Source organism: Drosophila subpulchrella, chromosome 2R, assembly GCF_014743375.2.
Source record: "Drosophila subpulchrella strain 33 F10 #4 breed RU33 chromosome 2R, RU_Dsub_v1.1 Primary Assembly, whole genome shotgun sequence".
Classification (NCBI taxonomy): domain Eukaryota; kingdom Metazoa; phylum Arthropoda; class Insecta; order Diptera; family Drosophilidae; genus Drosophila; species Drosophila subpulchrella.
The window spans coordinates 14,740,025-14,750,678 of record NC_050611.1 but is presented as its reverse complement, the minus strand read 5'-3'; the positions used below and the strand labels follow the sequence as shown (position 1 = coordinate 14,750,678).

At 41.4% G+C, this 10,654-nt stretch overlaps 1 protein-coding gene and 2 non-coding genes across 3 annotated transcripts; 1 reads left to right on the top strand and 2 right to left on the bottom strand.

Annotated features, from left to right (window-relative positions):
• Window positions 1-5,366: 5,366 nt before the first annotated feature.
• Window positions 5,367-5,439, bottom strand: Trnar-ccu. Its single transcript has one exon. It is a non-coding gene; the product is annotated as a tRNA-Arg (tRNA).
• A 438-nt stretch (window positions 5,440-5,877) lies between these two features.
• Trnar-ccu lies at window positions 5,878-5,950 on the top strand. The gene has a single exon. It is a non-coding gene; the product is annotated as a tRNA-Arg (tRNA).
• Window positions 5,951-8,940: 2,990 nt separating this feature from the next.
• Window positions 8,941-10,382, bottom strand: LOC119550339. Its single transcript, XM_037858959.1, has 2 exons — window positions 9,340-10,382; window positions 8,941-9,281 (listed from the first exon to the last, which is right to left on the bottom strand). Exons 1-2 carry the CDS (start codon window positions 10,364-10,366, stop codon window positions 9,085-9,087), a joined length of 1,224 nt encoding a protein of 407 aa, XP_037714887.1. The 5' UTR covers window positions 10,367-10,382; the 3' UTR covers window positions 8,941-9,084.
• Window positions 10,383-10,654: the final 272 nt, after the last annotated feature.

Here is a 10,654-nt window from a genome sequence, read left to right as displayed (position 1 = left end):
TTCGGCTGTTGTGCAATAGTTCTAAAAGCAAGTTTATGGTATAACTATCAATTGCCAGGCAGCCTACACTGAAAACTTTTGCAAGAGGCTTTAGTCGCAAGTTTGATCGGAAAGTACTTAAAAAGTTCTTGCCGTCCTGCTGAGTTGGATTATATGAGTATTTTAGTTACATTTATAAAAGAGTACAGAACTTTTTGGTCGCGGCTTTTGCTTTTTGAATTATATTTCTTTACACAAACGGTTGCCTTGGTCTAAGAAAAAGTACGATGTTATTTAAAATTATAATTTTATAGAAATAAATGTATACCGGTTTAAGTTACACAAAGTGCTGTAAGCTGAATTTAAACACCATTTACTTACCGCTTGAAAAAATCCAATTAAGTAATGCCCATTATCAGAAATCTATATCTGTGCCAGCCGATCAATCATTAAATAACGATAACCGGTAATTCGAGTGTGCACTATCAACATTGTGGGCCAGTCTCTAGAGACTTGTTATCTCCGAGTAACTCCACTCTTTTGTGGCCCGCGATCCCAATAATCGAAATGACAGTTGACAATCCCTACACCAATAATCGAATAAAATATCACAGAGGGGCGGTGGGCAGCACGTGCGACACGTTTCCCAGTTTCCCAGCCAGTTCAAAAAGTCAATTCGAATTAAACAACGCATTTGATTGCCATAAAAATGGGCGGTCGCCCGTATTTATTGTCCGCTCGATTCGCGTTTTGCATGCTCAGCAAATGCATTTTTTCTATCTCAGTTTTTAGCTTGTCTCGTTGCTGGGTTTGGGCCCAAAAGCAAAACGTGTCTGGCCATGGCCGCTCCCAAGACAGGTAAATAAAATTGAAATTATTCTGTGCAGCCGCAAAAAAGCAGCGAAAATAATGAAAAAATCAAGCAATCTAGTAAAAACAGTTTGCACCCCGCGCACCCACTGAAATTACTCAGAGTGGACCTTGAAAAAAAAGAACAGAATCTGGTAAAAACACAGGCGGGCGGCGTTTCAATTAGCCGTCCTCCAGCGACTTGTCCGGCAATTAGGTGTGTTTTAGTCGGCCAAAACGATTCTAATCGCTTGTGTTTTAACATAGATTTCGCTTTTGCTTTATTTGCCCGGCTTTGTTTAATTTCAGCCCGCTCCGAACACTTTTTGCTGTCATGTTGTCGACTGTCATGTTGCCGGTGACATTAGCCGGGAGTTCTAGACCCGCTTCGGAGTCCGGGCTGAACCCAGGCCCAAAGAGAGCTGCCCGGCCACACACAAGCTCCGACTGTCCGATCATACAGCCCAGATATGACAAATTTAATTAAGGTTAATTTTCAGTTCGCCTTTTCATTTTTTACCCGCCCGCAGTTCGGTTCACATAACATTTCCAGGCGATAGCAGTCTATTGGCAGTGGGTATTCTGAGTTCAAAGGTGAGATTGATGTGGGATTGCAAGGATCTTTTATCGCAGAGTTCTAGAAAATCAAAGTATACTCCAATTCACAATTTCTTACTTAGAGAAACACATTTTATTTTAATATTTTATTATTGATTTAGTGAAAATGGTAAGTTTACTTCTAATAAACTCTATAATATCACAGTTTTCACTTATATTTCCCTTTTAGGGTTATTTTTAGACTGTTTAGATTTTCCAGATCGATCACCGATCAGAATTTTCCCAATTCTTGTTCAGCCCTTGCCCAAAAGAGGGCGCCACTTACTCGCAGCTGCCTCCTCTGCCCGCCAGGTGGCTGCCTCATAGTTTGCCCCGCTCTACAGGGTGTTCCCCCTTTCGACTTGAATCGAATGGCAAAGGTTCTTGGCTGGCTGCTTTATCTGAAATTGCCAATCGACTGCTATGAAATGCACTCTGAAGGCAAAGGAAGGAGTGAAGGGCTGTGTGAAAAGGTCAAAGGCATTCGATTAACTTTAATTTGCGCGGCTCTTTTCGATCCGTATACGTATATATATATACGGCTTGGCATGGTATATGTATATCCCCTCCATTGTTCCACGCTGTTGATTTAGTTAGCGGGTCGCGTTGACTGGCTTATGGCCCCGTAGTTCAGGTGTGCCCCTTGCATTCGGCGTGAAAGCCAAACCTACTCCTCGGGACCGAATCGTCTTCCCGGCGCATCTCCGCGATGATGTGCCTCCTAGACGACTTACAATGGCCCGAACTGCGCTTTGATTTATGCCAGCTGCGGTCATGTCATAGTTCAGCCCACAGTTCGGCATTGTTGCAATGTCACGGGGGCGGGGCCTAACGGTGAGGCCATCCCAGTGCATTCCCAAAAAATACCCATACCGATTTACCCCGATGAAACTAGGCAAGCCAATGACTTTGTTTATACAAACTATATTTTTAGTAAATTAAGTATACATAAAACTCTAAAATCAGGAATCGAAAAAATCATTACTGGTGAGTTATATTTTCACAAATTGAAAAGAACACAAGACTCTATTTACATTTGTTGACAGTTTATAAAAATCATCCAAATTGGAAATATAAATGCAATAAAATCATAGTGGGTCAGCAAAAATATGAGCTCATGACTATTTTTGGTGAATAAAAAAAATTATTTAACATATATGAAGTAAATATAAAAAGAAATGAGTTATCTGAATTTATATGTGCAGATTTTTGGTACTTACATGTATTATTAAAATTTAAAAAAATCCATTTCAAAGCATCTTACTTCTATTTCTTTGTTTTTGGGTTACAAATGTGCTTTGGGGCCAAGCTCTAATTGCGGTTGTCGGAGGCACGCGTTGGCCAAGCGAAAATGTCACTGCCACAGGAGAACGGCGGCCAAAATTTGGCCAAATTGATAGCCAAATTTGGCGGCCAGGTGACGGGCCGTCGGCCAGGTGGGCGGGGTACCCCAACCCGCTCATAAAATATATATATATACACAGCCAATGCTGGCCGGCAATCGAATGCCGTTCGAGAGACCCGGCTAGTCTGTCAGTTAGTTGAAATTAATTTGCACAGCCAGGCAAAATAATTTACGGTCTGCACAGCGGCCGAGTAATTGAGGTGGATTCGAAGATGTGGGCAGGTTTATGGCTGCAACTTTTCATATGCTCATTGCCCGGCGCGTGACATATCACGAAATTCTGTTAACGGCTTTTTCCAATCGAACTGGAAGCTGTCAATTAGTTGTAGGTACATCAAGCGAACACGTCTACCGAGTCTCCAGCGGCTAACCTGTTTGACGAGCCGAGAAAATTTGAATTTCGGTGGAGGTAATCAAGTAAAATCGATCCTAGCCATAAACGAATTGAAATTGAAATTGAGGTCCGATTGTATTGGTGCGAAATCTCCTGCAAACGAAGTTTGAAATGAGCTTCTGTGATGCCAAATTGTCATATTAACGGATTTCGATGGGGGAATAGGCCTCACGATTTAAGCTTTTGTTTTCAGAACTTCTTAAACACATGGAATTTTATTTTAGTAATCATAATATAAGATATATAAACATACATAGAACAAACTGTAAACATAAAACTACAAAAAACATTCTACACGATATCATAAAAAAAAAAGTTTCGTTGCCTGTTTTAGCTTTAATATACAAAACAGAAGATGTTTTGATTAGATAGAATTAAATAGATAGATTACTAGAATTCTAATAATTTACACTTACAGTTGAAGAACTCAAGTTCTTATACTTTTTCCTATGTACATAGATCTTTAATTAGTATCATAATTATCTTGTTGGAATATTTATTATATATCTTCTTATTCTGATTCTTTTTAAAAAATATGAAAATATAAAAGATTGCAAAATCGTTTTAAGATTAATAAACTTGAAGAAGTAAAATTCTTCTACTTTTTTTCTATGTAGTAGTATCATAATTATTTTGTGGGAATATTTATTATATATCTTCATATGCTGATCCAATATTAATAAACTTTAGGAACTGAAATTCTTCTACTTCTTTTCTATGTAGATCTTTAATTGGTATCATATTTTTATATGGTTGGAATATTTATTATATATCTTCCCATTTTGATCCAATTTTATCTGGTAGATCTGAAGTGTTTTTGAAGCATGTTCTGGGCAGTGCCGTCGAGCTTGTTAATTGCGGGCCGGCAGCTACTTGCCTCGCTCCGATTTGCAGCTGGGGGCTCACAAATCTTGTCACCGGCGGGATTCAGCGATGCAAATATCTACGCAGCATGCAACGAACCCGTCATCTGGGTTCTGCGTCGGCGACATCCATTTCTCATTTGATCTTTATCGCCGGGCAACATGCAACCAGGTACCACCTCCCTGGCAAAAACCACTCCCACCGCCCCAGAAGTCCTTGGACAGCCTGATATCCGTATTGATTGTAATCAAGATTGGCTTTTTGCATGCGCCCGGCTGCCAAAGCGATTTGTGGTCTGGAAAACTGTTTCGCCCAGCGACATTTCAAGGCTTTCTGTCACAGCAGCCGCTCCCCCGATTTTTCCCCTCCTCCGCCCTTTTGCAATTTGCCAGTTTTTAATTTCCTCCGGGTCTCTCATTAGCGGTCCGCGATTCAGGTGGCCAACCAGACCCCAGATGCCAAAAGTAGGTCGAAACGGGTCGCTTCTCGAAATTGTGGCACACGCACAGCTCAAACACCTTAGTGGATTTTGGTTTTTCGCTATTTCCAGCTGACTTTTTGCCCCGACAATTTGGGAACACAGACAATGGATGGGTGTAAATCATGTTTGCACTGCCTGTCTGTCTGTCTGTCTGGCACTGGCTTTTTGGCCCAGACTTGACTTGACTTTACTTGACTTGTGGTCAATGGCTTGTACATAATGGCTGCCCCAAACAACAACTACAATCGCCTCTTTGGGGCATTTGCAAACAATGACATTATGCTGACGTTTATTAATCGCATTTGCGAAATTAATGTCGTGACATTTTCGGTTTAATGTAGTTGTAATAAATAAATGCGCCGTTTACCCATAGACTAGCAGAAAAACAACAATAAATATGTATGGTATAAAAAATCAATACAATAGTCGCAGAGACAGACAGCAGACACCGCAGACAGTTGCTGCTGTCAGTGCTCCAGATTATGTAATTTCGATTTGCATATAGCAAATGAGCCAAGCGGTAGCTACTTTATCTATTTTTAACAAGTTAGGGATCCCCGACTTAAGTATGCAACGTAACCGCAGTAGCATTTCCTTTCACTGATGAAGAATATGGAATAGTAAATAATTATTGAATATAAGATACTTAAATTTACTTACATCTTCTTATCAGTGTCATTACAATTATCATAAATTGGTTTATAATCCACCTGAATATTTTTAATTTAGAGTTTTGTACAACTAGCTTTTCAAAAAAAAAATGTATATGTAAGACTGAAAAAAAAAGGATTTCACTTTACCCCAGATGGGACTCGAACCCACAATCCCCGGCTTAGGAGGCCGATGCCTTATCCATTAGGCCACTGGGGCATGTTCTACCGGCCGGCAAAATGCTATTTTCAGCTTACGGCGCAACGTCATGGGTGAGTCACTCAGCGAACGAAATATTCAGAAGGGAGCGCAAAACGTGTTTGTTTATTGAACACCTTTCGGGGTGGAAATAAACCATGATGAAATTTACCTGTGTTGATATTTCAGCAATAACATAGGTACTTGGATCCAGAATATTCTTTATAAAGAACATCAAACCTTTGTCATTAAAAAGAAACGATAAACACTTGAGCCATAGAGTAAACATAACCCAAATATTTAGTAAGTTATGCACATACATATGTATGTTTGTTTAAACAGTTGCTTCGCCACAAAATTAAATTCAAAACACCAAAAAATATTTTTACTTGTTTTATTGCTTGCTCATTCTTGTACGCCCCGAGTTTCATGTGGGCATTTTGACAGCCACAAGCACATGCCCCAGTGGCCTAATGGATAAGGCATCGGCCTCCTAAGCCGGGGATTGTGGGTTCGAGTCCCATCTGGGGTAAAGTGAAGTACTTTTTTTTTCTTTTTTTATTTTTTAACATAAGAGCTATTGATAAGAAATATTATCGCACTATGGTAGCTAGTTAAAAAGAAATAAATTTAATTTCGCAAATATTGTGGAGCCTTATCTTAAGAAAAAAATGTTTATTTCAATTCCATTCACCATGGCCTTATGATGGTAATATAGAGTGCTACAATTCTTGATAAAGTACTTTGAAGTCCCACTGATTAGCTACAGTATGGAACAAAAACGTAAAGAATGTTTGAAATTTTCCCGTGGGTGTCGGTGAAAGTGGGTGACTACTTCGCAAGCCATTGGCAGTGTTCCATCAAACCAGATTATCGGAGTGCCGCTCCCAAATGCCGGCCCCCCCAAGCCGAACATAAACCATGGAAACTCGTCACAGCAGTTGACATTTCGCTGTGCCACTTCCACTTAATTTAACAACTTTACGAGTGCCAGCCATCGTCTTCTAATATCGTTTTCAGGCATTTTCACCCCGGCTCTTAAATGGCAATCAGCTTTCTGATGAGTTGTCAAAAACGGCGTCGCCTGGATGCCGGCGTTTAGGTGGATGCACCGCCAGTGGGCGTGGGAGCGGGTGGGTGTGGCCTGGCCCGGGATGAAATCCATCCACTTTAAAAGTTTGCCAAAAATTGCGGCTCATAATTTCACTTTCGCTATCTGAAATATGCATGGTCGTAAAATTTGCCAACGCCGTCCAAATGGCCACCCAGGGAGCCAAGGATGCACGGGCATCGCCGGATTGGGACTGAGTTGGCTGGCTGGGAGGTGGTTAGATGGAAGCTTCGGCCATAAGCATTAAAATTGCATACAGGCTGGCAGGCCAAAAAAAAAATACTAAAAAATAAAACTGTGCCTCGCATAGTTTCATTTGCTTTACGATTCAGCAAAACTTTGGCTGAGGATGCACGGAAGTTGGGATCCGGGGTAGGTTAACAGCGGGCTGTAAGGCAGTCTCATCATTAATGTAAATTCATTGTTGCATGTTGCTGGTGGGAAGGGGGGAGGGGCAGGGGTTGCCCCACTGCCTGCATTATAACAATTCATACTGAATTTTTGATACGAATTCAACTTTCCCACGTACGCATAATCCATTAAGTAAAAAATGGGGAGCTTTCGACTTGGAAGTATCTCTCTATTATTATGTGAAATTAAATACTTTATTTTTGTATTAAACACTAGTTTATGAATAAAAATACTTGAAATAAATATGTATATAAAAAAATAGGGGCTCTCATAAAAAATAATAATAATAATAATGACTAAAGGTGTATCAAAGAATGTCATAAAGGACTATACAGTTGATTTTCATTTATAACATTTTTTTTAGATTAAGTATTTTATAGTTACAGGATAAAGTATTTTCGATTCCATGTTATTCCTATAAGTACAATTAATTTAGTTGGATATGTTTTGAACTAGGGCTGCCATTGCATACCCATTAGAGGAAGCATTCCTGCAGCAAGGGAAAGAATTCCACTCGCCCCTATACACCCATACGCCCCACCTCAGAGTGAAAACTTTTTGCAGAATTAATGGCAAGGGTACTTTAGCACCCCGCGGAAACTAGGCCAAAGTCCGGGTGCTCTTCTATATAGAGCGGGGAAACGAAATGGTTTTCGAGGGGGGGTTGGGGTCGAAAAGGCATTCTGCGAGGTTTATGGAATGCTCCGCAGATTGCATTTGTTGCATTTTACTTAATTGAAAAAGGCCAGCTATGTGGGGGAAGGCCGTAAAAGGACAATATCGCTGTCCCTAGCCCTCTATGGGCTGCCTGCGCACTTCATAAAGCTGACAGGGCCCGGATCGCACTGGGCCGGGCTATAAAAGAACATGACCAAAGAAGCGGCTGCCGAGGAGGCAAACACACACCAAAATAGACCGCCAGCGGATTGCCACAAACGGGCAACAAACGGGCCACAAGCAACAACAACACCAACAGGCCGGGCCAAAAGCAAAAGCAACAAAGCCAAGGCATCTGCAACAAGCAACGGCAAACAAACAACGAGCGGCAGAAATTATCTACTCAGATTATGTCGAGATTAATTACATACGCTGAGCGCCATTGTCTTGTCAATAAATTGTCGTTGTCGTCGACGTCGCCTGGCATCGTGTGGCTTAAAGATAAGAGGGCCTCCGACGCCGACTACCGAAATGTTAACTGGCTTTTCCTTTCTTCTCTTTATATTTGCTGCCACTTTTTTGCCATTTTTTGCAACTTTTTGCCATTTTTTTTTTTGGCTGATGCTGTCAAAATTGGTTGCTCAACCCGGGAGCCGCAGCCAAGCCCCTCGTCCTCGGCTAATTAATTTAGAAATGTTGCCAACATCAGCGCGACGAGCCCACCAAAGGGAGCGCCCCATGCACCACCGTTAGCGGGCAAATAATAATGAAATGATATAGGTCTAATCCCCCGATAAGCATCGTGCCGCATCTCTCTAAGCCAAAGTGCTTGCCAAGTGCGCGTAAATTAATTGGCCAGCAGGCCGCAGAGAGGGCCATATGCATATAGGCAGTTCCCAGCTCAGAAGACTGCCGGCCAAGTTTATGTGGCTTCGTCTTTGGCCAAGGGGCACTGCTGAATTTAGTGCTTGCTAAGCGCCGAATGGCCAATGTAAATTATCAGCGTCTGCGCCTTCTTGGCCCGGCCTAAATGTGCCAGAGGATCGAGGGCTAAGGCGGCCGAATGATGGCCCACGAGCATGGGCAGGGCTAATTAGAATGGATAACACGATATTGGCAGCGCTGCACCTGGAAAATACTGCCCACCATAACTCCGGATGAGTGTTTGGCCATGTAAAAGATGCGGTTCGAGATTGCGGAGTCTGAAAAAATATTGAGATGGGGAAATATAACCCATCTCTAGGAAAAAGACCAGGCGGAGAGCTACGAACTTGAAAGGTTATTAATATTGTACCTACATGTATTTAAGGTTACAATTTTTAACTATAATGATCTGTAATAATACATTGCCAAAGATGTCAAAAATAATATTGTTCTTACTTAACGTATTATTTTAAAGTACAACAAAATAAAGGATAGGTAAAGTTTTTTTGTAAACATATTTTCTTATACTTATAAGACTACGAATTTGATTGAAATGGCTTAACCTACTGCAGATCCAAGAGACCCTTGCCATCAAGAATGGCTAGCAATCTAGTTGAACTTCTGATCACAATATCGCTGGCATGGATGGACTTCTGAAACCGAAGACCCTCTTCAGTTTCTTTATACAAACTTGAAAAGTCTGAGGTCACTTCATCGCCATTGTAGATAATAACAGGTTTGAAGAGATGAGACAACAGGGCTATAAAGTGATAATGTGTAAAGCAATACGTTTACCTAATTAGTTTCACTTTACTTACTCATAAATCGGCGACGTTCGAACTGAAGTCGGAACTCCGTGAGGCTGGGAAATAAGCCCGTATACGAAAGCTTTTCCAAATTTGCTTTCAGATCGCTATAATATTTGTCAACGAGTTCTGACTCCATGTCCTGAAATTCCTCCCTGAGGGAAACGGTGAAGAAGTGGTGCAAGTCGATGGCGGGGGAGGTGCAGTTGCTGAATTGAAAATCTATAGCTACGGCTTTCCGGGGATTACCCGCATTATCGTACTGAAACATAATATTGGTGGTCCAGCAATCACCATGGATCAAAGTTTGCAGTTCTTCTTCATTCACTTCAAAGACCCTAGCCCCATACTCCATAATGAAATTATGCAATTTCTCCAATTTGTCCCCATAGCTTCGCTTTAAATCTGGTTGTTCATCTATAAACCTTAAGAAGGCCCGGAATACACCCTGGTATACCTCGGTATAGCCCTCTTTGTCACGCGAAAAGAAATGGGTATTAAAGCACTTGGATAGAAGTTTCGGATGGCGCTGAATCAGGATTATGGATGCGGCGTGAAACTTGGCCAACATTTCCAAAGTTAGTTTGGTATGAGCCAGGTCTAGCTGCTTTACTCGATCCGCATTAACGTAATTATACTGCGATAGATCTTCCAGTATCATGGTGCTATATTCCCGGTCCACGGCGACGGCATCTGCAGCAATCTTTCCTTTAAGACCAGCTTCCTGGAGCAGTTCCTTCATTTTTGGCAGGACGAACTCGTACATGTCCATTTCCCGGTTGTACACATCGTACTCCACGAAAACCTTGGCTTGGGGAACATTTTCGGATAGGGCTTGCTTGACGATGTAGGACCTTTTCTGAACCAGTCCATCACTCTGCTGATAGTCCACGTGAATACGGGTCATGAGGCTCATATAGTTCTGACCTTTTTCCGTCGCCGGTTTGGCCAAGATTTTGAGAACCTTGAGCTGATCATCCTTGTAATATGTCCTCAACCTTTGTTCTAGGTACTCCTCGGTCAGCCAAGTGGGTAGCATTGTTTACGTGATGGGGTTTCTCGAACCTCTAAAGCTTTCGCTCTAGGGTCCACTTATATATTTGGAAGAAATGTGTTCTTATCGGTCACAATTAAAATCGCGATTAGAATTGTAATAGCAGATAACGCTTTCGCTCTGGATTACACTTTTATATATGGAAGTAATACATAAGTTCTTATCAGCCAAAATAAAAAGCGTGATAAGATTTGTAATAGCAAATTGTATGTTATCGCACAACGAAATCTACATTGTCAATTCTGCTTTCCACAATTCTGCTTTATCTTACAA